General features: G+C 50.4%; 1 protein-coding gene across 2 annotated transcripts in view; it reads right to left on the minus strand.

The window, feature by feature from the left end:
* The window catches only part of ADAMTS2 (ADAM metallopeptidase with thrombospondin type 1 motif 2), a 216554-nt gene that overhangs the window by 61954 nt on the left and 126688 nt on the right, over nucleotides 1-27912 (minus strand). For both annotated transcript variants that reach the window (XM_059175887.1, XM_059175886.1), the window contains exon 5: nucleotides 10532-10615. In XM_059175887.1, the coding sequence (XP_059031870.1) occupies nucleotides 10532-10615 (84 nt within the window). The remainder of the gene's footprint in view (nucleotides 1-10531; nucleotides 10616-27912) is intronic.

A 27912-nucleotide genomic window follows, 5' to 3' on the forward strand; every position in this document is an offset into this window, starting at 1 on the left:
GGGCCAACCACCATTAGGTTGGGGCATGGGACCCAGACTCTAGGGAGACTGGGGACTGTCCCTGAAGTGCTCCAAACCCCCTCATACCAACAGGAGAGTCAAGGTCAAGCAAGAGTGAGCAATGGCCAAGGACACATAGTAAGAAGGACAGTGGCACTAGGCCCTGGGACACAGACCCCTTGGCCCCAGCACTCTCTTCTCTCGTTTCCCACTAAGGGATCCACAGCCTGAATTTCTTTCCCTCCAATGCTGAAAAATCCCTGCAAGAACTCTGTACTTGGTCTTCACTTGGGTCTTTCACGACCAGATACCTTATGTTCTTCTCTGATTATCCCCAAGTCTCTGATTTCCCTTTGCTTTGATTTCCATCATCCTAGGAAATATTTAAAATGAGAACAGTTCAGTAGCTTTGGTGCCTTCTCAAAAAAATCAATTGAAAAGCCAGTTGCTATGCAACCCTCAAGTGTTGCTGATGGTCTGCTCCCTGGCTGATGGCATGTTGTATAAAATAAGATAATCTCCTTTCTTCTGTCTCTCTCTCTCTCTCTTTTTTTTTTTTTAAGAAATGGAGAAAAATGTTGTTTTAGGAAAAACTTGAGATAACTCGGAGGCTTCTCATAAGCTGGAAGACAAACAACATGTCACTCATGTAAATGCTAACGATTTTATGCCCTTTGGAGTCTTGTGGGGTCTGGGGACAGGCTTGGGGGAGCTGGTCTATACCCATCATAATTTAGAATGAATAATGGGATCTGAATACAGGGGTCGCTTTCTGCCCCAAGTCTGCCTTAGCCCATAGCCCTGGCTGAGAACCCCCAGTTTCTGGGGGGCACTGTTCCATTCCCTCTCCTCACAGTGGTCCTGGCTACAGTCATCGTGGCTTGCCTGATGCTTAAACCTACCCAGGGATAAGGTTCTCTCTCCTTGCCAGGAACAGGAGTTCCCTGAGGAACAGCTCACCAGAACATACCTGTAGATGAGACAAACCCTATCTCCAGACCCCCAGTCTAGAAGCCTTGCCTGGTTTCTCCCTGAATGAGGAGAACCCATTCCCTCTGACACAAATGCTGGGCCTCTTGTTCCTCAGACCTCCCTACTGGGAGGTCATGGGCCCAGCTACTCCATCCAAGGCCACCCCCTGCTCAACTTCCCTCAAGACTCTGAAACGATACTCTTTCGTTGGTGCCTTTATGAGGAGCTCATGCTCCACTCCTGGAGAGCACGGGGAACCCAGATCGACCTACTCCTTCAGCTCCCATGACACCCCACAGAGACCTCTGAACAGGGTCTCACCCCTGGGTGGCTGTGCAGAACAGGGCCTGCGACCGGTGGACATACCCTGTTAACTGTCACCAACAAGATAAGTGTCGAAAGGAGAACTCTTTTAACAATCTGATGGTGTGATTTTATGTGAACGGAATTTAATAATAAAAAGTCTGGGCTGGGTCTTTTTGTAAATCTTGGTTTTGTCACATTTTGCTTTTCTAATAATTCCTTTGAAATATACTTTCCAGGAGTATCGGTCAGTGATGGACCTTTGGGGCTGCGGTGTTCTGTGTCTAGCTCAGCAACCTTGGCCCTGGATGGTCACTTTCCTGAGTTGGCCAATGGCTCCATGTCAGTGAGATGGGCCCTGTTTTCCTGTGGCCGCTGCTATGAGTCCTGTGGCCCACGACTGTGCTTACTTCAATAGACCAGAGCCAGTAGCCAGGCACGCTGCACAGTCCCTAGGTTCCTAATGCTCTGTGTCCAGGCTGAACACCCTGTTCCAGCAACACTGGACAAGAAGGTGGGGCCTCCCCTGAGTTCCCTCACATCAGGGTACCTGTGTAGCACCAGTCCCCCTGATCTTGGCCAGCTGTGTCCTCCTAACTCTATCTCCCTGCCTGTCCTGCTGTGGGGTGTCCTCCCTCAGGAAACCGAGAGCCACATTATGGAAGCTGAAGGAGGACTGAGCATCAGTCAGATCCCGTAACTTTCTGGAATCCCCCAGGATACACAATGGGCACCAGCCTCTCCCAGAGACCTCCACCATAGCCTCATGGGCCTGACCTGGGCCCAAGGGCTTTCAGGGGACAGGCAGGGTAGGGCAGGACAAGGTAAGCAGAGCATGGGGTGAGTTTGGCTTATAGGAGACTGGTCAGCCCAGCTGTATCCCCAGGGACCCGGAGAGGGCCAGGCTGAGGAGACTGTGAATGGGCAATCCCCCAGATTCTGCTACGTTCTCTATCCTGATTCCTCCAATGTCATAGGCAGAGGTCTGAGGCCTGTCTGCTGAGCCTGTGGCTGGGACACAGTGGGCCCTCTGGATTTTGCTCTTAAAAAAGTATGCATCCCACTCCAGATTCTCCCTTCTAATTCCTAAACTCCTTCCCACATGAAGTCGGGGGGCTGGGAGGGGCAATGGTCCCCCACTCTCGGTTTCCACTCTACTAGTCCTGGTCTCACTGAGTCTGCCCTACTGCCCAGGTGAGGTCCAGCCACCCCTTTTGCCAGCTGCGGCCTGCCCACCTCCCCATATGTCCCTGGGAAGAGCAGGCTGCAGCCTGACACTGGGGTCCATGCCCACTCCCCTTACTCCCCACTCTGCCTATGGAAGACTCGGCTGGGGGCGGGGGGTACACACATGGCCCTGGCAAGGAAGAACCCCTTCCCATGAGGCAGCATGTAAGGGGCAGGGCCAGATGGGCCTTGGCCATAAGGTGATTTGGCCTCACCTGCAGGTAAGGCCGCGCACCTGCAGCAGCCTGCATTCCAGCCCAGATGGCTTGCTCAGAGGTCCCCTAAGCATGCAGGTGGCAGAGTCCCTGGGCCCAACCAGGGAAGGGAAGATAGTGATCCTGAGGGCAGAAGGACACAGATCCCTCCCCACCTGTCCCCAAGCCACTGTAGAGAGGAGGTGCCAAGTGAAAGCAGGAAGTCCCTTCTATGTTCTCCTTCAAATCAGGAGTAAAATGCTGGACATGTCAGAGCCCTGAGGCATACCACTAGAGATCCTAATCGGGTGCATTCAGTTCAACGGGATTACTTGGACTCTACCAGTTTTAAATGCTCTAAAAAAAATGTAAACCATCTTTTCATAATTAAAAATGCTCTATTTTAAAAGAAACATGCTTATCATGATATATCAAGAAAATTCAGTAAAGTGCAAAGGGGAAAATAAAAATCCATGGCCAACCAACCGCCCAGAGAGAAGTAATAGTTACATTTGATATACTCCTTCCAGTCCCTTCTGTATAGATTCTTTTTTTTTTTTTTAAAGATTTTATTTATTTATTTGACAGACAGAAATCACAAGTAGGCAGAGAGGCAGGCAGAGAGAGAGGAGGAAGCAGGCTGCCTGCTGAGCAGAGAGCCCGATGTGGGGCTCATGACCTGAGCTGAAGGCAGAGGCCTTAACCCACTGAGCCACCCAGGTGCCCCTCTGTATAGATTCTTGTACACAAAACTAAGACCTTCTTACTCTAAGTTATAGGCTCCTTTTTTTTTTTTTTTCAAAGCAAACAAAGTTAACTTTAGGCTGTAACCACTCCCCAGGGCTCTTTAGGAGGCTTTGGAAATGGGATTTCCTGGCGGCCCCATATTTTGCTGCAGAGACATATTAGCATGTATTTCATCAGGCCCCAAGGAGTGGAAAGTTCAGATTTCCTCCTGTGGTTTATACCCAGAAATAAGGCCACGGCCTTTGTCTTCTTCCTAAATGTTTGTCCACAGCTCTGGGATACAGTTATAGAAAGGAATGAATGGGGGCAGACATGAAGAACTTTTTAAGGGCAGTGGTGAGTACTGTCAAATTTCCTTCTAGAAATATGTACACATCTATACTCACATCAGAAAAGTGTATTGCTTCATCCACCCAAACCAGCATTTAAATCCCTCTTTCTAATCTTAACACATTGATGCTTTAAAAATGGTAAACGGTTTTATTTATTTCATAGCACAATTAAATATTTTCTCCCTTAATTTTTGGCCATTTGTATTTTTCTTCTGCGTACTGTGATATCCACTGCCAATTCTGTTTCTCCTATGATTTGCAGGAGCTCTTCACATACTAGGATATCTTTGCCATATTGCAAGTGTTTTTCATGCCTGGGCTTTGTCTTTTAATTGTTTCTTGACAGAAGCTTTATGTTTTCAGTATTCAATGTATCTGTCTTCCCCTTTATAGTTCCTTCTCTTACACTTATGCTTAGGGAGCCCTTGGCAACCAATGTTTGCTTCTTGATCTTTGTGGTTTAAGTTGTGGAATGTGTTATTGGCCTATATTTATCACATATTTAATTTACTATAGATGAAATGTGTATCAGTCCTATACTGATTTAGGACACTTAATAACCACTTCGCTTACATTTATCTCATGGTGTCTACGGAAGTGTGTTTTCAGAGCTAAGGAGCTCATTTGATTGATCTGCTCGTGCTTATGCAGATATGGTATGATTTTAATTTTTTTCACCTCACAAGATGTCTGGAGTAAATCTCCCTCTATTTGCTTAGCTTTCAAGGTTTTCCCAGCCAGTCTTGACTGGCTTCTTAGGCTTCCAGATGAATCTTGGAATCATTTCATCCAAGTTCCAATTATTAATTTGGGGAAAATCGATACCTCTACTGTCCCCAGTCTCCTTTCAGGGAGCCCTCATTTCTGCTTTTTTCCTTCCAGTAACAATGTGCAATTTTCTTCCAATAGGTCCTATATGGATCTTGTTAGGACCAAGCCAGGTATTTTATATTTTTGGTTACTTTTGTCAAGGGAATTTTTCTTTCCCTATTATACCTACTATTGGAGCCTTGTGGGTTCATGCAAAAATTAGTGATTTTTATAGAACTATGTTTTATTTGACCAATTCACTAAGCTTCTTTATTACCTCTAAGAGCTTCACAGCGGATCCTTCTGGGTTTTCTAGGTACACGATCATCAGCAAACAATCTTTACGGTTTTATCTGTTCTTTTCCCATGTTGGCTCCATGTCATAAAGACACTCCCAGGAAGAACCCCTGGAAATTCTAGAATTTCCAGAACCTCAATAACAAAGTCACCTTCTTGTTGCCGACATTACTGTGACTGCCTCAGGATGGGCGGCATTTCCCAAAGCGGGTTCCTCAGAACACTGACCGAAAAACAGGTTTGAGAAACTATGTGTCTTGATGCATCTCTTGAGATTCACTGGGCATGCTTCTGTCCTAAAGCCTCTGAGAAATTCGGCTGTCAAGAATACTTGTTCTACGTTCTTTTATCTTCTTTTTAAATTGCTATTATTATTTTTTAAGATTTCACTTATTCATTTGACAGGCAGAGGCAGAAGGAGAAGCAGGCTCCCCACTAAGCAGGGAGCCCTATAGGGAGCTCTATCCCAGGATCCTGAGCCAAAGGCAGAAGCTTAACCGACTGAGTCACCCAGGCATCCATTTTATGTTCTTTTAAAAGCTTTTCCGAGACTTGAGTGTGGAAGCCCTCTATCTGCCTGTGTGAACATCTATGAACATCCGAATAATTAGCCAGGCAGAGTGCTTTTGGGGACATGTGCTTCTTTCTCCACCTTTAAATAAAATTTTGGTTGTCATGTCACCACCTGTTTGCACAGATTTCTGAATACCAGGAGATCCTCTCCCAGCTCCTGTGCAGATCACGCCCCTTGCCCCAGCAACACCTCAGTGTCAGGGGCTCCTGGGGTTCTTTCCTAGCTGCCCCCCGACTCAGCATACTTCCTTGTACCCCCCGCCCCACTGGTGTCTTCGTAAGCCATGCTCAGCTCTTCTCTCGAAGCTCCAGACCCCTACACCAGCCCCTCCCTGGCTGTCTCTACTGGGATGGCAAGAGGCACCTCAAACTCAATACATCTCAACTGAACTCACTGCCTTTCTCCCCACCACCCTCTTCTCCTGTGTTCTCCATCTCAGAGCTTGGCATCATGATGCACTTGGCTGCCCAAGACCTGGGCCCAGTGTCTCTCCACCTTCATCTAACCATTCAGCACCCATGCCCTCCAGACTTGGCCTCCTAAAAAGTTCTCTTTCTTTTCTTCTCTCTATTTTATTTTTTTAAAAGATTTTATTTATCCAACAGAGAGATAGCACAGGTAGGCAAAACATCAGGGAGAGGGGGAGGAAGAAGCAGGCTCCCTGCAGAGCAGGGAGCCCTATGCAGGACTTGATCCCAGGACCCTGCAATCATGACTTGAAAAGAAAGCAGATGCTTAACCGACTGAGTCACCCAGACACCCCCGAAAGTTCTCTTTTGTCTGTCTTCCTTACTCCAGCCACTGGTTATGGTCTCAGTACAATCCACAGCTTACCTATCTTCAATGGTGCCTGCACCTTCCCCAGCCAGGCTCCCGCCCCGTATTCTGCACATAGGAGTCCAGGGTTTGTCTTGGAAATGCACACCGGGTCCTGGAACAACATCCCTGCGCTGGTTCTTCTCCCTTTTACTCCCTTCCAGTAGCTTGGCCTGACCCCATGAGGCCTGCCTGCCCTACCTTTCCCCCCAGGAGTCTCTGACCCCCTGTTATAATCATTTCCCTGTCTACACCTCTGCTCTAGAAGCAGGCCTAGAGGTCAGAGACCACCTCAGTGGCCCAGCACAGAACTTGGCACATAGAAACCCTTTGTGAAGTATGTGGTAGATGAGGAAATTTTGTCATTTGGCAAACTGATGTGATGAACTATATGAACTTCCTGATAAGTCAACAATCATCTTATTCCCAGGATAAGCCCTATTTTATCATGGTGGGAGTTTCATTTTATGCGTTATTGGATTAAGCTCTTAAAGCCTTGGGATTTTTTTATATCTATTTTTAGAAGGAAGACAGGTCTGTACATTGTCTTGGACATGCTACCTTTGGCAGCTTTGAGTATAGGAATCACACTGGCTATAAAAGTAAATTGGGTGGATGTCAGAGTATATCTATATATGTGCTCTGAGATGATTTCTATGGTGTTCTATTATCCTTGCTTAATAATTCCTTAGAAGTGAATAAGAATGCACTGGCAAAAATAGATGATCTGACTCTCGATTTAGAGGTAATTTTCGGAAACTCTGAAAATGCTGGAGAACTTGAGCTCCCACTACGGTTATGGGACTTACCGTGGTTTATACATATTTTGGAGTCGGCTTTGAAATATTCTCATTTCCCAAGAAATCCATGACTTGCCAGCATCTCTGTCTACCTTCAAGTTCTGACTCTTCTGCAAATGGTGGACTGGGGTCATGAATATCTACTGCCCCACAGCAGTGAAGAGGAGAAGAAGAACCACAAGAAGAAACAGCTTTGGGTGTGGACAGTTTAGCACAGAGCCCGACAGGGTGTAGTTAAAATAAACCAGGGTTTGTTTCCTTGGGAAATCAACACCTTTTAGGCTAAATGAGACCCGAGGTTTTGCCAGCACGAGCAAGCAATTAACTGTGCATGATTTCCAAATCTTTCTTTTGAACCAATATGGGGGCAATCAGGGGCGGAGGGGATGTAAGCTGCCACCTGGTGCTCAGATAATCAGTGCAGTCCTCTTTTTACTTCCAGGGCCAACCTGAAGTTTCCCATTTCCTTCTTCCAGCAGTAAAGGGAAAGAGTGGGGGATATAATTGCGCCCACACCTTCCCAAACCCTCCTATAACTGGAGGAGGGTGTGCATGTGGCCTCCTCCACTGATGGGAGTGGGCCCGAGTGGAGGTCTAGCAGCTGCCTAGTCTGGCAACTTCCACATATGCCACAATGGCAACTTCCTCTTCTGCCCAGGTAAGCACCCTGGTGTAGGTTCTATTATGCAGACCCTTTCTAATCTTTTAGTTTGTACTCCCCCCGCTTTTCTAGATTCATACGCCAGAGGTTTGCTTTGGCCAAAGCTCTGTTGATTGTTATGATTATTTCTGTTCTAATTTCTTCATTTCTGTCTTTCTGAAACTTATTTCCTTATTTTTGTTCTCTTTAGGTCTGTTTTTTTCCTTTGGTTTGTGGTTCTTGTTGACATTTTCGTTAACCTTACTGAGTCAATGCAATAGGTTAGTGTGTATTCATTCTCTGTTGTGCAGTCTGGGAAACACTTGCAAGTTTGCCTCTGAATACAGCTTTGGCCACACCTCATAGGTTCTGATCTCTAGTACTATTATTTTCATTAGTGTTCCAAGTAACTGCAGCTTTCATAGTCTCCCTCCAGGCTGGTCATTTTTCAAATGTTTAAAGACATTGGATTTGGGGCGCCTGGGTGGCTCAATTGGTTAAGGGTCTGCCCTCACCTCAGGTCATGATCTGAGGGTCCTGGAATCAAGCCCAGCATTTGCGGGGGGTGGGGCTTCTGCTTAGCAGGGAATCTGCTTTTCCCTCTCCCTCTGCCTCTCCCCCCTGCTCATGCTCTCTCTCACTCTCAAATAAACAAAATCTTTAAAATAAATAAATAAATAAAGACTGGCGGGGTGCCTGTGTGGCTCAGTAGGTTAAAGCCTCTGCCTTCGGCTCGGGTCATGATCCCAGGGTCCTGGGATCAAGCCCCACATTGGGCTCTCTGCTCAGCGGAGGGCCTGCTTCCTCCTCTCTCTCTCTGCCTACTTGTGATCTCTGTCTGTCAAATAAATGAATAAAATCTTAAAAAAAAGAGAGAGAAAGACTGGATTTTTTCCCCAGTTAATATATCCTTTCCCTCCACCCTATTTTTAGGGTGCTGAGTTAGAGAATACAGCCCAAACAGTTTTAACTGTATAAAACTCACTGAAATTTCCTTTACAACCTAAAACACTTTTGTAATTTTCAAGTGTTCTATGATTCCTCAAAAAGAAGGCACATACTTCGATAGGGCCAAGAAAAAAATGATAAAACTGCTAATTTAACTTCATACATTATTATTATTTGAAACTTCTATGCCTTTCAAAAAGTAATCTGTTAAAGGTTTTAAAAAGAGTATAAAAGATTCCTGCAGTTAGGTTTTCATCAATTTCTCCCTAGTCCTCACAGTCTGCTTTGATATATTTTATGTTCTCTGTGGGGAGCACATGGACCATGACTGGTACCCTCACTGTGACCGCTTCTACTCTGGAATGATAGGCTTTCTGGGTAAAGACAGTGGGCTCAAGGTCCACTATTCCTGGAATTCATCCAGCTGTATGGGCCCTTCATTGTCACTTTTTTTATGCCATGGGCCTTGTAAGTTGTGTGCAGTTGGGTTTTATTTTTGGAGACTGAGACCCTCTGTCTTTGAGTAGAGGAGTTTAACCCTGCACCTAATTACCATCTCTGATGACTGATTTTGTACATATTGAGTGAAGTCAGACCATGGATTCTGGAATTTGGCTGTGAGCGTGAGAAGCCCAACTCCCAAGGAGCCAAATGACACTCCACTCACCTAGAATACCAGCAAGCCACTTTAAGCCTCAGTGTTCTTATCTGTGAAATGAGGATCATCCTAGCTCTAGCTCCCCATCTGCCCTTGGACTCAGTGAGTTAACATGGGTAAGGTCCTTCTGAGCTGCCCAGCACGGAGCTCCTTCCTTCCTCCCAACTCTCCTTTCTTTGTACCCCCTTACCTTTCCATGTCAGGTCACTATCTCTAGGGTCTTTCTCCCCCTGCTGCACAGACCCCACATGCTGCTAGGAAAGACGGCTCCAAGTTTGACAGCAAGTGGGGTTAGGAAGGGCAAGAGAGTCTAGTTACGGCAGACGCTATGCAGAGGAGGACAGAGAAGCTAGGAAGGGGAGAAGGACACGGGGAGAAGAGGTGGGCGGGAAGTGAGGGGTCAAGTATCCTCATGTTTCTGATGCTTTGAAGTCTGGGGCCATGCTGACCCTGGAGGGACTGACCCTCCTGGGGTCAGCAAATTCCTACAGATACTAAGCAACTGACTCTGGAGAACACTTTCCAAATGCAAACCAACGAATTCAGAGTCTACACCCCCACTCACCTCCCTCAAGGGACTCTCATACTCCCATCACCCCTAGAGATGTACTATAGTTGTTACATAGTTGTTACATACCTACTTAGTCGGCTAAACTATGGCACAGAGCCCACTGGAATTATTCATACCGGCCAGTCCTATGCCCACTCACCCTGTCATCCTGCCCATATAGTCCTGTGTGGGTGACCATCTTTTCCATGGCAGTCATCTCTTGATAGGTTGGCCTCCCCACAGCCGAATAATAACAAAATCTACATTTTAAAACAAGGAATTGAAAGGGGTCAGGAATATGGGGGTGGCACACATGTTTCTTGTTTCTTTCAGGAGCACAAGGCAGCTGGGGACAGGCCCCGGGGTTTGGGCCTCCAGAGGAGGCCCATGCCTCACTGGAGGGCCCCTTCATCCCACACTGAACAGGGGCTCTGCAGTATCAGGAAAACACCAGGGAAGGTGGCTCAGAGGGTTAAAGCTCTGCCTTCGGCTCAGGTCATGATCCCAGGGTCCAGGGATGGAGCCCCACATCGGGGCTGTCTGCTCCGCAGGGAACCTGCTTCCTCTTCTCTCTTTCTCTGCCTACTTGTGATCTCTGTCTGTCAAATAAATAAATAAAATCTTTGGAAAAAAAAAAAAGGAAGACACCAGGGGCTCACTTACCTTCCCATAGCTCAGCAGGATTATCCGCACCAGGACAACATTGATGTGGGCCCCCAAGGACTCATCATGATAGATTTCGTTGACCTGAAAGACAAAGGAGGGGTGTCAGCAGGAACCACAGGCCCAAGGAGCACCTGCCACTAACAGGGGAGGGCCCAGGGGAGGCCCTGCCGACTCATCCACACTGTGCCGTGCCCTCTATGAAACAGGCTTAACAGTCCCTGTCTTACAAAGCTTTGTGAGCACTGAATTTCCCCATGTGTGCAAAGGAATGGTGCTGGTGAAAACAGTAAGACACCATACTTGTCACCACGCTAAATCATAGCCATCCATGAAGTCACGGGAAGAGGCCAGGGTGCATAACCTTACACACAGACACCCTTGCCCAGCTTTGAGGGTCAAACTTGATTTTTTTGGTCTACAATGAGACAACAACCCTAAAACCCAGTTTTTCTTAAGAAAAAGGGTTTCTCTGTCAAATTTTTTAAAAAATCTTTTTAAAAAGTGGGGCCACCCAAGTAGCTCAGTCAGTTAAGCATCTGCCTTCAGCTCAGGTTATGATCTCAGGGTCCTGGATCAAGAGTCCGGTATGTGACTCCCTGCTCAGCAGGGAGCCTGCTTCTCCTCTCCCTCTGCTGCTGCTCTTGCTCGTGCTCTCTCTCAAATAAATAAAATCTTCTAAAAAGAGAGAAAGGGTTTTTTTAATCTCCCAAGTATTGCTTTATCTCTCACAGGCAAGCCCAGACAGTTTGGCTTATGGCCTTTGACCAAAAGTCATGGTGTAGAAGCAAAAAAGGCAGTGACACTGGGAGGTCCTGCTGCAGCTAGAGGGGACAGAAGGGAGGAGAGAGCAGAGAAAGGCTGGGCGGAATGACTATGTTTCACTGTACTCCTTCCAGCCCTGACCCCCAGCCATAGCACTGAAATTTGGGAAGAAGCCAAAAGTAGAGAGAGCTTGGTTCTGCTGTCTGGGACCTGGGAGGGGCCGGGTTCATATCTAGAAAGGATGTTTGGAGGGCCCAAATGGAAAGCAACTCCCAGATACATTTAGGGGATCTAGGGATAGTGGACAGGATAGTTGGGGGCTGGCTCATAGGTTGGCCTGGGGCTGGGGTGGGGGGAGTTGGCCTGGAGGAGAGGAGGGCAGATGTTGCTTGGCTACAGAAAAGAAAATACACCTGGACCGACCCCAACTGCAGGCCCTCAGCCTGGAGGGTCACGGCCCAGGACCAAGCATGCTGGGACAGACGTGTGCAGATGCAGGGTGGCAACCCCAGGGTAGGAGGGGCAGGGGATGAACAGCCCTGCCATGGACTGAATCGTGTCCTCCCCGCCCCAACTCATCACTCCCAGTGCAATTCAGAGGTGGGGCATTCGAGAGGCAGATAGGGTTACATGATGTCAAGAAGGTGGAAGTCCCCATGATGAGATTAGTGCCCCTAGAGGAAGAGACACCAGAGAGCTCCCTTGTGCACTCTCTCACTACCATGTGAGGACACAGCGAGGAGGAGGATGTCTGCAAGCCAGAAAGAGAGCCCTTACTAGGAACCAAACTGGCTGACACCTTGATCACGGACTTCCAGGCTCTAGAACTGGGAGACATTAATTTGTGCTGCTTAAGTGACTCAGCCTGTGGTATTTTGTTAGAGCAGCCTGAGTTCTAAAACAAGCCTGGAGTCAGGGCTTACCCTCTGACCTAACTACTCCCCCTAAAGACCTCTGAATGGGAAAAGCCTGAGCCACCTCTCATGGGCTGGGTCATTTTCCCTTCTATCCTGGAGCAAGGGTGGCATCAAATATAAGAACAAAAGAAAGCTGCCTTTTCCCCCACGTTTGAGCTGTGGTGCGATGTCCACCCTGCCAGCAATAAGCCCCTTACAGGGGCTTCTCCAACTGAGCCACCCTGGTCTTTCACAGAGCCCACCACCCCCTGGGGGCCAGAATCGCCTGGCCTGGCCTCTCCTTCTCTACAGACTTTGCAGGTACCCAGCAGACCCAGGAGAAAGCTATTGGCCCCACAGCATGTCCAGCAACTATGCTAGCATTTGGGATTTGGCAGTGAACCAGCCCAGAGCTGGCCCTCTGTCAGGAGGTAGAGACTTCAGAAGTCACAAAAACTGCTTCAAGATCATGACAATGCTGAAGAGGACCCTGGGAAGGGAACCCAGATGGTACATCCATGGTGAATTGATTGGTGAGGATTGGTGAGCCCCCAAAGGATGTGGCATTTCATCTCAGAGATAAGAAATGAGAAGGAGTTAGCTCAGCAAAGCCAGAAGAAAGTAGCATGTGCAAACATCCTGGGGTCAGAGGCAGTGGCGTGTGTTCCAAGGACTGAGGAGGGGGAGAGGGCCCCTGAGGCCAGACCCCATAGCTATTCAGTAGTAATAAGAAGGATTCCAGTTCTAATCAAAGAGCAGTGGAGGATATGGAGTCACGATAGAAGGATAATGACACTGCATTTTACAAAGATGACTCGGGCTCCTTTATGGAAAGCAGAGCCTACTACAGCAGCCAAAGTGTCAAGGGTGGGGCTAAGATTTGGGGGTGGGTGGAGATAAGGAACAGATGTGAGCAGTGATAGGAACTGGAATGGGGGGGGCACTTCCTACACAGCTCTGGGACACTCTAGGCTGGCTCAGCCCCATCCCCTTGTTGGTAGAGGGAAGCAGTACAACTTTGCTCTGTATAGGGTAGGGGAAAGAAAAATGTCTCGGGGTCATCTCTCAGAGCCTCTCCAGAAAAGAGGGGCTCAAGGCTCTCTTAATACCCTGACCATGCCTCTCCAGGGCCCACGCTCTAACGGCACTTCTCAGAGCTGGTCTGGGTTGTACCCTGAGGGAACCTACCCCCATGCAGGCCCGGTGAGGCTCTAAGCCCACAGTGTGACAAGCTTTAGGAAGACAGGTAACCTGCCTTGATATTTGGAAGGGATTTAGGACTGAGTTCAGAGAATTAGCTCATTTTATGCTACCAACAGCCCATGGAGGTCAGAATGACTGACCACCTGAGCAATGGAGAAGCTGAGGCTCTGAGTGAGGAGGTGCTTGTTGGTCCCCTCAGGGAGGAAGAAGATGCAGGACTGGTCCGCTTCCCACTTGTGGCCCAGACCTTGCCCACCAGGGCCTGGGATCCTCCTGTTCCCTGAACCCTGCTACTGTGCCCATAGTCGCTTTCATCTCAAGTAAGGGGTCCTTGGATACTGAGCAGCTCTGACCCTGACTCCTGATTTGGGACCGGGGATGGCCAGAACCCCAGGAACCCCACCACTCAGTGCTAAGCTCTATAAGGCAGAGGCCGTCTAGGATGTCAGGCCACTGAGCGGAGGCCAGGCAGGGAGGCCCTGCCTTTGGAGTTGCCCGTCAGCTGCCAGCTCGCATGTGCTGGGCTGGGCTGCTGAGGAGCATGCCCAGCTGAGGGCCAGCAAGGAGGCCAGGCTGTGGGTCAGGCTGGCAGTCAGGCCGACTCCGGAGACTCCCCAAGCCCTACCTCCCTGGTCACTTCAAACTGTGGTGGGCCTTTTGTGGCTCTGTCCCCAAGGAAGCTTCTGTCCTTTCCAGAGGGGCCATGGCTCCCCACAGCCTACTCCTCTCGGGGCATCGGTGGGCTGTGCTTTGGCCTCCCTCTGTGACGCCTTTCTGTGAACGCAGGGCAGTGCTGAGAATAGGGGCCCCCGCTGTCCTTTGCCTCTGCCGGCCTTTGGAGGGGGCCGTGCCCTGCTCTCAAGGGAACATGAGCCTTTTGGGGACCTGTACGACTGCCACCGCCCTTGAGCCCACAGGATGCTGCTAGATACCACTCGGCTGCTAGAAGCCAGCGGAGCCCACCTGGCACAGAGACCACTGGGAATGATGAGTACAATTTCCAGTGAAACACTTGCATCCTTAATAGGAACACAGCTTTTTAACGCTTCTGCTGAGCAGAGAGCTGACAGACGTAGCAGAGAGTCACTGAAGATGGGAGGCAGCCTACAAACATCTCCCTCATGTCTCCCCTGTCCTCCCTTGACCCTGACCCCATCTCCCAGACAAGCAGGCAGGGGCGGGGGCTCCTCAGGGCCTTTCTGACTCTCGTCCTGCCCACACTGCCGCCTTCTTCACCACAGTCACCACTCAGCAGATTCTTCCTCTGCCTGTAGACCTCAGTGCCCCCCATTCCCCTGCCCCATGCCTTCAGGAGCAGCCTCAGCCCCTCAGGATGGCAGTCGGGGCCTTCTTGAAGCTGGTTCTGGCTGGCTTCCCTGTGCTCCGCTTAGCTTCTTCTACTTTGTACTGGGAGGTGCTCCCCCCCCCGGCCCCCTGTCCCCGGTCTCGACAGCTCCACCTTCTGCAAAGCCTGGCTGCCCTCTCCAGCTGCTTATGCAGTGGCTCATCCCTGGAATTCCCTCTCTTCCCTCCAGCCCCAGAATTCTTGAAATGTCCGAAGAGCAGCTGCAAGAACAAAGCCATGGTAATAAACATGTTTCAAAGGGGGAGGGGCAGTTACACTTCAGCTTAATTCCCATCCACTCCAAAGCATTCCCACTGCAACTGGAATAAAATCCAAGTCCTGCTGCCTCTTTTCAGGCTGCCCTGGCCTTGCTCACTGTGGTCCATCCAGTCACTGGCCTCCGTGCACCTTGTAGCGAGAGTCTATCCCAACCTCAGGGCCTTTGCACTGGCTGTGCCCTCTTGTTTTCCCATGCTTTCCCCCAAATATGACCGTCCCTGCTCACACCAAAAGTACTCCCTAAGTAGTTGCTCCCAAACTGGACTATATACTTGCTATGAGAAGCACCCTTCCTCCTTGTTCACTACTGTGTCCCTAGCAGTGTCTAGCACCTAGTAAAGGCATAGTAAAGAGTTTTGAATGAATGAACGAATGAGTGAGTAACTTTGGAGAATGTGAAATGATAGGAAATGGGTACACTCTGTATGACAGCGGTGGTGTCAGTACCCTGCAATGACGGAGACCCCAGCTAAGTGCCCAAGTGTGTTCCCCACCCCAACCCCACCTCCCCCAAGACCTGTGTGCTGGGGAGAAGCTGCTCTCCTCTGCTCTAGACTACAGGAGGAGGGGAAGCCAGAACAACGACCTTGAGCCCTGTCTTGAGAAATTGATCCTGGAATCTTTAAACCTTGGGGGAAAATGTTCAAAGCCGCAGGCAGCCCTTCTCTGTGCAGAGAGAGGCCAAGGGCTCTCTTGTTTGGGGAAATACATTGTAATGCACCTTTTGCTTATGCAAAGATGCGGCCAAACTTCTTTTCTGGAATAGACAATAAGGAAGGACATAGGCTCTGCATGGTAATGTAAAAGTTGGCCTTCTTTGTGGCAGAGCTCCACCCAGGGCCACCAGTGAGCCCTGGCAAGTGGCTGAAGTCTGCTGGGCAGAGGTGACTTTCTTCTCTGTTCAGAGGATCGGGGCACGGGTGGCTGAAGGGAGGACTGGGCCAGGGCCAGGACTCCCCACGTGGGCAGGCAGTGGCAGAGCTGCCAGCTGGGTTCCCATCCCTTGTGCCCAACCTTCAGGAAACTTACCACCTCTTCCCCAGAGCGGAACTTCAGCAACTAAGAGGCAGTGCAAGCTGCACCTGCCACCACACCAGGGAACAGGCCAGACCCGGAAAAGTCTGCCGTGAGGCTTCAGGAAGCCAGGCTCATAAGGTGCTCCGTGGCTTCTCTGGGAACTCCTGAAATAACTGGGAAGAAGTCCAGTCTCTCTGAGGACCCTCAGGAGAAGGTGTGGAGTGTCACGGAGAAAGTGCTGTGGGCAGCCAGGGAGGAAGATGTTCATCAGGGCGCGTCTCTGACCCACGATGGGGAAGCAGAAGCCTAGTCTTAGTGTGAGAACAAACGTGCATTTTGCAAATCTTCCCTCAGCCAATGCTTCACAGGCAACACAGGTACAAACACAGCCTGAGCCTCTCTGCTCAAAATACCAAATGGCCACGAAATGCAAATGGGCAGGACTGGTTTTCCCATACAACAAACATGGGGAGCAGGGCAGAGCTCTCCTTCAACATTGGGTCCAAGCACACAGCCCCAAGACCCCAACCATTTCTGTCCCCCATCCCACACCAGGCCACGCTCTGCTGGAACTGGGGACATCTCTGCAACTCCCCAGGGTGGAGACAGGGCTCCTCCACCTCCAGGCCAGCAGCTCAATGCCCAGAACCCAGTGGAAGCTCGACAAATGTTAACCAGGCAAACAAAAAGCAAAGCTGCTTTTGGAAACAGTCCCTGTAGGTAATGATTACTGCTGGAGCTGCCCCTTCCCTGTCTCTCTGTCAGGGCACATGGGCTCCAGGCTGGGCTCGGCCACCCTCCCACCCCTGTGACCTGGGCCTGACACGTGGCCTGCTTGCAGCTCAGTGTCCTGGCCTGTGAAATGGTGGTGATGCTGGACCTCACCCCTCAGGCTGTCACCAGCACCAGCCTCAATACTGTATTTAAAGCATCCAGCAAAACCCCAGGCATATAGTACACTCCCAGGCTTCACCCCCAGGCCCACCAGGGGCTCTCCTCGGGACCACCCAGAAGAGCCCTGTCAGAGAACAGTACACGCCAAGCATTTTCCAGAGCCCACACTGTTGCCCACCAGGTGTGTGTATGTGTGTGTGTGTGTGTGTGTGTTGTGTGTATGTGTGACCTGCACTGGGGGTTGTGGGTAATGGAGAGCCACCCCACCACGTGGACTGGATGTTCCCACTCACTAACCAACAACTCATCTGAAAGGGGGTCATGCTACAGAACAGGGAAGGACAGATTCTGCTGAGGCTGCAGGCCAGGGCCTAGTGTCTCTCTGAGGCCACTGGCAGGGAAGGAACAGAGGGAAGGCAGGGATCTTGATTCTTTCTGGCAGCAACCCCAGCCCCAGAGAGCCCAGGGGCATCGTCTCTCTGTCTGATGTTCCCCGGAGCTCCTTGGCACTATCTGACCACAGAGTCCTTGGAGACCCAACGTGGCATCTCATCCAGAAGCAGCTTTTGGGGGAGGAGACCCTTGTGGCAACACCTCGTGGCATCCTCACCTCCCCCCAACCAGTTTGAGTTTGAACATGATCTTCATCCATGCTGTGATCTCTGTCACCTGTGTTCAACTGGGCACCATTGTTGTCATTTGAAAACAATGCTTTTTCCTTCCTTCTATGATTCATGTTTTTTGCTGCCCTATCACCATTCTGAGCCAAAGAAAGAAAGAAAGAGGGAAGATGCCATCAGGAAGAGTTGAGGCCATCATACCCAGGAAATCCCTGGGGACAGCAACAGGGGAGGACAAAGTGTCCTGGTTGATGAAGGAGGTCAGGGAAGGGGCCTGAGAAGTACGATGTCAGACCCAGGGTCAGGGGGCCCCATCCCTGCCACTGCCCCTAATACACTGCCAGGCCAAACAGATAGATTCTGAGGGCCATGGACCCTGCTTCCTGCCTAGACTCTGAGGGGAGAGTCTGTTCCCAATGCGACACTAAGTGCCAGGGGAGAATGGTGGGGGCTGGTGTGAGTAATCCAGTCCGAGCAGCAGCCTGGCTCCCCTGAACCCCAGAGGGATGTGCGTGGGGTCCAGATGCTCCTGTCTTATGCTGGCTGTGGACTAGGGAGAGGCTGCAGAGGGGACAAGGCATCACAGCACCTGATCTGGACAGGTGGGGCCCAGCACACCTGGGCAGTCCAGGTAAAGGGTCCCGAAGCCAGACCTGACCCCGTCACTGCAAAAGTGGCCAGGGCTCAGGCCAGCATCCCCAAGGCTGCCGGGGCCCCCAGAGGTCTCCACATGATGACAGGGAAGGGAGGGACCCTGCCAAACACGCGTTGACCCAGAAAAGCCTGAGAAAACCAGGACACTTTAGACTGTCATCTGTGTCCCCAGCACAGGCAGGGCTCACGAGGAATTCAGAGCTCCCAGCAAAATTCAGAAGCTTTGCTCCAAGCCTCCTGCTCGCATTCGACTCCCTGCCAGGCTCCTGTGCCACAAACATAGCTCTCCCTCAGAGTGATTCCCTAGCCTTTAGTGCCCTTCCTAACATCCAGGGCATAAGGAACCTCCCTGAATGCAGTAGGAAGCAGTTTTGTCCTTGCGTGCAACACATGACCTTTCCCACCCCCAGAGTCTGAGTCACAGAGCTACCCCATCAGCCCTCCCTTAACCCACCTGGGGTTAGACCAAATTCCCTGGAGTGTGCAGCAAGGGAACCACCTGGCAGAGAAGGCAGAGAATGCCCTTTGCCACACAGAGAACCCGGGTGTCCCAGGGGGACACTTCTTGGAGGCACAAGTTTTCGTTGCCAGACTCAGGCAGGGAGGGGGTGCATGCACCACCCCGACCCCACACCAAGCTATCTCCTGCTTCCCTGGCCTGCTCTGCTAACTTGGATGCTGTCTCCCCTGCCACCATCACAATCTCGAATATTCTCATGAGTCTATTAGATAGTTAGCCCTCTCCCTCCACTGGACCTGTGCCCCAAGAACCAGGGGGCTCTGGAAACAGCAGCTCTCAAAGCTTTAAGATGACCTTCATCTGGCCAGCTCCATGCTCCTGAGGCCTCCTGGCCTGAACCCTCAAGCCTGCCCCACCCCACCAGTCCCACTCCTGGGACATGCCAACGGTGTGGCTCCCTCTCCAGGGAATGGAACCAACTTCAGGCTCCCCTCCACTGGGAACTTCTCCCCAGCCAGGCAGAGGGTGCTAGCTGGGCCCTTGCCCACCTTACTGACCTAAAGCAGGTGAGTGTCCCTACGAGAGCCAGGCTTCTTGAGGACATGAGCTGGGCTGGTTTGGCAGATGTCACAGGCAAAGGAACGACCACGGCACCTGGTTGGTAAGCTGTGACCCTCCAAGACCTGTGCTGCATGCTCCTCGTGTCATCACTTAACCTCCCATATCTTGCCCAATGGGCTATACTACTCCTCTCTTACCAGTGGGAAAGCTCAGAGACATTGAGAAACTCACCCACTGAAACACAGGTGGGAACTGAGGCAAAGGCTTTCAAGAGCGCAATTTGGCAAATCTGAAATTAAAGCCACTTGTCCCTATGAGGTGATGATTCAAGCTTCTAGCATCTCTGGTTGAGAAAAAGCTTTGGCCATAAGGACATAAGGGACAAGGACACTTAGCCTACTGGGACATCTCTTCCATGGACAGGTAGAGTCTATTTTTTTTAATGGGGATCTGTAGGTCCATAGTTACTTTATGAGAATTCTCTCACTTGCTCGTTTATTCAAAAGGGGTTTACTCAACACCTACTATGTGCTGGGGCCTTTACTAGGTGCTAAACATGCAAATCAGGTAAGCAGACCCCTGAATTTGACATTAAATGTGTGACACACCTTTCTATGAACTCCTAATCCTCCCAAGACCCATCACCAAGCGTCCCTCCAGCAGGGAAGCCAGACCCCCCCCCCCCCAGGATAACTCCATGGGAACCTGGCACTGAGGGAGCAAGCTGGCAGCGACAGCCCAGGCTGGCCTGGACCAGGAGCCCAGTGTGGTGCCCCATTCTCTGCTTTTCCAGCTCAGCTGTCACCTCCTTGCTAGAGTCTGCAGAGACAAGATCTGCAGCTACCTCTAGCTGTCACCGAGGAGTGACGCTGCCTGGCCCTCCTTGTCCATGGGGACTCTAACTCCCTCGTTGACAAACACCAGCTCCCCCAGGGAGGCCAAGGGCAAGCCGCTTCCAGATTTCCACATCAGCTGTCAGGCAGCCTCCTGAAGAGGGGAGGGAGGTGGGGGAGAATCCTGGGGGTGGGGGTGGGGTGCCACATGCTTCAGGGAAAAAAAGGTACCACGGTACACTCCCCCACTAGAACTTTCTCCACCTATGTCATCATCACTGCAAGGGGGATGGGGTGGGGTGAAGGAGATGTGCACTGTCCACCCCGCCCCCACCCTGGAATGTGAGCTCAGTGCAGGCAGTCCCCCTGCCCCCCCCCCCCCAGGGCTTCCTCAGCGGCACATTCCAGAACTACTGCATCTGGCATAGGCAGGTGCTCTGTAAACACCCACTAGATAGGTGGATGACTGAGTGGGCAAATCTTAGAAAGAACAGGAAGGCACAATAAATGGGAAAGCCAGGGGGAAAACGAGGAAAATCACAGAAGTTAATGGAAAACAGTCTGGGGGAGGGGCAAGTGATGTCTAACGCTGTTGGCTGATCCTAGAGATCCCAGGTGAGAATGTACTGAGGCTCTTCCTCGAAGATTCAGGAGCACTCGCTCTTCAGGCCACAACAGCAGGGAGGGGACAGGGGCCTGGGCCAGGTTCCCAGGGAGGGCCCGTCTTCCCCAATGCACGTAAATGCCACCTGCCATGCCCTGGTTGTGCCACCCAAACTCTCTGAGTCTCTGTGAGCTTATCCAGGAGTGGGAACTCACAGGGCCACTGGGAAGATGCGGAGACATCAGTGTCTCCTCATACGTGGCTGCCAGGCATAAAGCCTCAGTCTTCTCAGGCTGCAGAGGGAGGCACTTCTGAAAACAGAAGGCATAAGCCCCATGCTCTTAAAGAGAGAAGTTTCTCTTTTTAGACCCCAAACCAGCCTCATCACTCCCTTGTCACAGTACAGCTGGGGATCTCAGGCATCAACCCCCTTTGGTGCCCCTCAGCCTGACACAAAAGGCTTTGCCAACCTCATGTCCTGCCTCACTCCAGCACCCTACACCCCAGCGAGGCCCAACCTCATACTGTGATGTGGTGATGCCACTGGGCCTTTGCAAATGCTGCTCTAGCGCCTGCAGCAACACCTGCACGCATCAGACTCCTCCCTGCATTAACCCCTGCCTCTGCTCTGGGGCAGCTCAAGTGGCTCTCATCTGAGGCGCTCTTCCCTGTGACCCCAGAACACCCTCTATTTGCACAATCAGCACTTGCATTAACCAGGCTGTTGTTATTCTTCCTGTCTTTGCTGCCCACCCCTCCCATGTTCCAAACTCTCTGAGCACATGGTCATGACAACTCACTTCTGTACCCCAGTGACCAGAACGGGGCCCAACTTAAGCCAGGGATTCAGAGAGTGCCCAATGCAAAAACACATAGCCAGGAGTGGCTCAAGTCTGTGGGATGCTCTCGGCAGGCCCGCCCGGCACGCTGAGAAGCACTTTTCTGGTGTTTAACTGGAGTCACGCTCATGCCAGCCCTGGGAGGTGGCATTAATTATCCTTGATCATAGGACACAGCAGGGCAGGCAGTCACCTCCTTTCTTCTAGACCAGAAGGAACCATCCACCAGCTGACCAGCCAGACTTGTCCTGCGGTCGTGTTCTGATTCACTTGTGCAATGTGAGGTCTTAATTTCAATTTGTTGCTGACATTGAAAAATAATTAGATTTCCCAAAAAGTGGATTTCCAGCTTCCCATGACCAAAAAAAAAAAAAAAAGAGCTGGCAACACTGGGTCCGCTTTTTCCTCCATGGTCACAAGTGAGCGGGACCCAGGAGGGGATCTCTGGGGGTGAGGTCTCTCCACGCCCCAGTCCCCACCACTCCCTACTGCCCGCAGCCTCCTTCACCTGGGCCTACCCCTCCCACCTGGCTCCTGTCAGCATAGGAGAGTGGGGCCCTGTCTCAAGCGTTCTATCAGCTTCACACACACCCTACCGGCCTGGATGGCTGTATCTCCTGGCAGCGCACAGGGCCATGTTCTCAGGCTAGTGGGATGCCCCACTACAGCCCATGGTGCCAGCATGGCCCGGAGTCTTGGGGAGCTGCTATGCCATTGTGGACTTCTGCTCTCCGTTCTCCTACCCTGTGCTCCCGCCAGGCCCAATCCCAAACATGCCCCCTGCTCCCTGCCTTGCCAGAGAGCCCTGCTCACTTCCCTTCAACTTATGGGAAGCCAGTTTCAGCGTCCGGCTCCAGAGACAGTTTTCTCTTTCCCAGGAACCAGAGCCAGAGACACGTGAACAGGGACTGGGGGCAGCGCCTTTGCCCTGGTGAGTCTGCAATTCCAGGGCCAGTTCACAAGATGATACTGCCCCCCCTCCCCCTGTGTCCTGGGGGACCAGCAGAAAACATTCCTGTCCTGCCACTGCCTTCCCCACCATCATCACATGGTCCCAACATTCTTGGAAGTTGGTGAGAAATGAGCCTGTATGCCTCTGATTATTTGCAAACCCTGGCAGGGCTTTGGTAAACCCAGGCCAATCTCTGGATTAAATTAGAAAAGAAAAGAGGAAAAATATTGGAATCCTGGCAGAGAGAGAAATCATTCATTCAACAAAACTTGTTTAAGAACATACTGTACAGAGGCCTGTCCCCATGCTGGAGGAGAAGGGAGGTCAAAGGGTATGGTCTCTACTTGGAAAGCACAGAAGCCTCTGCAGAGCACAGTTCTCTGTAGGCCTAAGGAGTATGTCTGCCCTCCACAGAAGAGATGATCTGGGGGCTCAGGGATGCTTCCAGAACACAGGCAGTTAACACAGCTGGGAGAGACAGCCCTGTCTGCCCGGAAATCTGCCTTTCCTTCTCTGCTGTTTCAAAATTATTATTAGGATCAGCTCATTTAATTATTTTTGAAAGAATCCCCAAAGTGGCCTCACAGGTCCACTGAGCTGGCAAGGCTATGGTGGGGGTGGGGATGGATGGAGGTCTGAGCTGGGAGAGGGTGGAGCTCAGCTCGAGGGTGAGGTTCCTAACATCGGCCTGCAGGAAAGGGCTGCTCCAGCTGCAGAGGACTGATGGTCTGTAAAGGGTGATGGGCACCTCATCTCCTGGGGACTGTGCAAGTGTTTATGGGTTCTCAGAGTGTGTGGGAAGTGTAAAGATGAAGAAACGAAGCGCAGGGCTAGGCAGGAACTTTGACGGGTAGATAAAAGTCAGGATTAGGATGTAGCCACTTCTGACTCCAAAGTTGGTCCCCTCCAAAGCTGGCTGTACGGAGAGTCAGTGCAACTGATGCAGTGGGATGGGAATGCAAACTCTAGAGCACTGGGGCCACAACTCAAGGTGAACTCAAAGCATGTGGGAGATTTCTTTAGAGCCGGATAACAAGTATTTCATGAGCACCAGGGAGTGACTATGTTCAGCACTGTGGACTGCATATCTCTGTCCCAGCCACTCTGTGTGATAACACAAAATCATCCATAGACAATTCACAAAATGAGTGGGTATGGCTGTGTCCCAAAACTTTATTTTAAAAAAAAAAAAAAAAAAAAAAGGCCAATGGGTCAGATTTGGCCCATGGGCTATAGTTTTGGCAACCTTGCTTGAGAATCTATTTATCTTCAAAGTTCAGTGCATTTTGCTTTAACTCAGTAATATGCTCAAGGCTGGTTTCATATCAAATTGATGTTTTAAAATGTTTGCCATCCAAAAAGAGTGGCACTTCTGGGGCAGACTGTGGTGGCCTCAGTGGTCTCTACGGCCTCTGGTGGATGTTCCCAGGGGCAAAGAGAGGATTGTAGGTCACGTTCCAGGGCAGACCATCACCCACTGTGATAGTCTGCCTCACACCTACAAGAAGGGTAAAGGGATGAAGGCAGTTCTAGTCCTTGCGGATGCTGAAATCCCAAACGACACCAAGGCCTCTGGTTTCTCAGGAAGAGCAAGATTAGGCTTTCAGCTAAAGGCTATAAGCCACATAAGCAGCACTGGTTTTAGGCCCAGGTTGTAGATTGCCTGAAGTCTTGGCACACACTGTACTTTTCAAAATGCACGTGTGAACATGTTCCTTTAATCAGGGCTCTAATCCTTCCATAAGATATCCATCACCTGAGCCAGGAGAATAGCCGCCATCTGTGCCTGCGAGGGAACTGGAGGGGTCACAAACATAGAGGCGGCATCCTACCATGGCTCCTGGGGCCGCCGAGCACACATAGCCACAGCACCAAGTTTGGAAGCAGAGACTAGTTCAGGGGCTGGCAGAGCAGGTCTGTGAAAATGTGGTGATGCCCCAATATACCCAGCAGGTAGTGTTCAGGCATGTTGACTGCAGCACAGCCTGGGAGCACCAGACAGAGCAGGGAGCCCATTTTAAGGAGAAAGGGTCAAATGGAACAGCAGGTCTCAGTACACTGAGACAGCCCATGGAACAGGGGAGTCTGGGCAGAGGGAGGCCCCTCACTCCCAGAGCTGGGTCCAGTGGAGGCCACAGCATGAGTCGGGGTTGAAGGTGGGGAGAAGCAGGAGCAGGAATAAGATGGCCGCAGAAGGGGGCCAGCTGTGGAGAGCCACAGCAAAGCAGGGTACCCAGGTGGGGCCCAGCAGTGGTGCGGGAATGGGGTCTGGAGGAGCCAGCATGGCTAGATAGACCACACAGCTCCATCCTCACAGCCTTCCCAGCACTGGGAGATCCTTCTTCCCTCCAGCAGTGGATAGAGGCTCTCAGATGTGCTTCCCACACTCTCTGACTAGGCTAAGGACCCCTGGGGCAAGGGGACAGGGCCTCAACCTGGGTTTGCTAGCAACCTTTGAAATTCTGGTGTTCGAGAGCTAAAAAAACAGTGTGAGGGCCCCAGAGGATGAGGCCAGCGCCCATAGCCTGGTCCCAGTGCTCAGAAGGCCCCAGCACCTTCTTAGACACAGGCATTTGCTCCATGGAATGTGAATAGATGAAACCTAACAGAGAACGTTCTGGCATAGAAAGCTTTAGAATGCACATACCTGTTGACCAGGCATTGCACTTTTAGGGACACAGTTTAAGGAATAGTAGTAAAGGATGAGCAATAGATTGAGCTGTAAGGATGTTCAATACAGCTTAGTGGCTGATCTGACCTCTGATAGAGAAATTAATTTTGCTATGTGAATATGTCATATCAATAATCAGTTACATAAAAAGTACTCTGTGATTTGATATGATGCCACCATTAAAATGAGATAGTAGGAGTAGATATTCACATACCTACAGGAATACATTCTTATTTTACATCATAAATAATATATTGTCTGTGTTAGATATAGTATATTTTACTAAATGAAGAATGTTATTTTCTAGATTTAGGGAGGAAAAGAAGAAAATGGGACCTGACAGGAGGTGCTGGAATAGATTGATGCGGGTGGGGAATCTAAATGCCGTGAGACTTTTTCTGCACCCAGGTAGCTCTTATGACGCTCAGCAAACATTTCCAACTATTTTCACCTTCCAAAGAGTCCAAGATGGAAAGAGGGACAGACTGATTAACTCCCATTTCCCTTTAAAAAAAAAAGAAAGGGAATAACATGCCTCGTCCACTAATGCAGGAAGGGAAATGGTACCTCTAGCAATTTCCCACTGTCCTTAAGGTCACATCCAAGTCCCTTTCCACATCCAGTGACTGGCCCCACTCACCTGCAACTTCCCTGCCTACCTGGGCCCATTGTTCCCCACAGGAGCCCTTTCTCACTTTCAAATGTGCTGACCTCATTCCTGAGGACCTTTGCACCACCTGTTTCTCTGAACATTCTCTTCTGATCCTTGCACAGTCATCCACTATCAGTCAAGTCTTAGCTCCAGTGTTACTTTCTGTGCATGTCCTTGCTGACCACCTGTATAAAGTGACCCACCTTTCCCAGCCCTTCTCCACCTATTTTATTATTTCTTTCATTGTCTTTATCTGCAATGTCTCTTTTAATTTTCACTTGAATATTGTCTATGTCCCTCACCAGAATGCAAGCTACAGCTATGTCCTGTCTTGCTTACAGCTATAACCCTTGTCTTACACATAGAAGATGCCCAATGAACATTTGTTGATTGAATGGTCAGGGGTCAGGTGTACTAGTCAGCCCAGGATGAGCTACACTGCATAACAAAGTCTGCACTCCATCAGGAGCTCAACACAATAGAGCTGGCATGTGTTTCCTTATACACATCATAGTCCAGTGCAGCCTGAATGGTCCTGCCCCATTTGGCACCTGCACCTACTGGGATGCACGGCTCCAAAGATCACCATGTTAGGGAAAAAAAGGAGGGAGGGGACACACTGGGTGTTAATTGCCTTGCCTAAGAGGTGACACACATTACTTACTTACACAGAGCACATTAAATAAAACTAGCCACACAGCCCCAGATTAGAAGCAAGGGAGGGGAGCACATGGATAACCGAGGAACCTGAAATGTCTATGCAATACCAGGATCCACATATCCCAGCCCAGACTTTGTCACAAAGAGACCCTGAAGGGAGCCCTATGGGCAAAATCACCCTGAATGATGAGGGGAAACCAGCCCAGCTGTGAGCTGCTAGGGTCCAACCACACCTGCCTCCCACCCACCCTGGCCTCTGCTCCTCCTCAGAGCCCGCATTCCCTCAGTTCCTGCCATCAGAACCCCCACCTGACCCTCCTCCCACAGCCTTTATGGTCTTTCTCAGGGGATAGGCTGTGTCCATCCCAGGACTGATCTCCAAGCCTCAGATGCTAGAAGTGTTTCCACCCTATCCCTGGATGACCTCACAGCTGACCAAATGCCTCACTTGGAGCACAGTCCGGGCCAGCTGCCTCCACATCTGTCCTCCACGTTGCTGGCTTGGCTCTGGGCTGGGAAGCCCCATAACCAGCTGTGTACTTCCAGAGGCCAAGGCCAGGCCTTTCAGGGCCACTCAGGGCTCTGGCTGCAGCTCCAAGTGAACCAGCACCCTAAGGTCTCAAGGCCATGAGAAGGGAGCCATTGGCCACAATGGTGATCTAAATCCAAATGTGAATTAATTACAAAGAAGTCTAATCACCCATTGAATGGCTATCATCCAAAGCAACAAGTGTTGGTGAGGATGTGGAGAAACTAGAACCTCGGGCCCCATTGGGAGGGAATGGAAAATGCTGCAGCTGCTGTGGAAAACAGTATGCAGGTTCCTCAAAAAATAAAAAATAGAACTACCCTATAACCCTAAAGTTCCACTCCTGGGTATATTCCCAAAAGAACTGAGGGCAGGGGCATGGAGAGATATTTATACACCCATGTGCACAGCCGCATCATTCCATAATAACCAAGAAGTGGGAGCAACTCCAGCGGCCCTTGACAGGGGAATGAAGAAATACAACATGGTAGAGATACACAATGGGCTATTATTCAACTCTAAAAAGATGGACATTCTGCTAAGTGAAACAAGCCGGTCACAAAAGGACAAGTAGTCCTCTTACATGGGATACCTAGAGTAGTCAGTATCACAGAGACAGAAAGTAGAATAGTGCTTGCCGGGCACTGGAGGAGGGGACAGTGGGGGTTAGTGTTTAATGGGGACAGTTTCCACTCTGCAAGATGAAAGACTTCGGGATGGATGGTGGTGATGTTGCATGGCTGTGGGAACATGTTCACGCCACTGAACTGTATGCTTGAAAATGAAGGTGGTCAATTTTACATGTATTTTACCACAGTCAAAAAATTGTTTAAAATTTTAAAATTGTATTGAGACTAAAATGACATAAAAATTCAGTTCTTCTACCACCTCACACCAGTCAGAATGGCTAAAATTAGCGAGCCAGGAAATGACAGGTGTTGGTGAAG

This window comes from Mustela lutreola, chromosome 5, assembly GCF_030435805.1.
Source record: "Mustela lutreola isolate mMusLut2 chromosome 5, mMusLut2.pri, whole genome shotgun sequence".
Classification (NCBI taxonomy): domain Eukaryota; kingdom Metazoa; phylum Chordata; class Mammalia; order Carnivora; family Mustelidae; genus Mustela; species Mustela lutreola.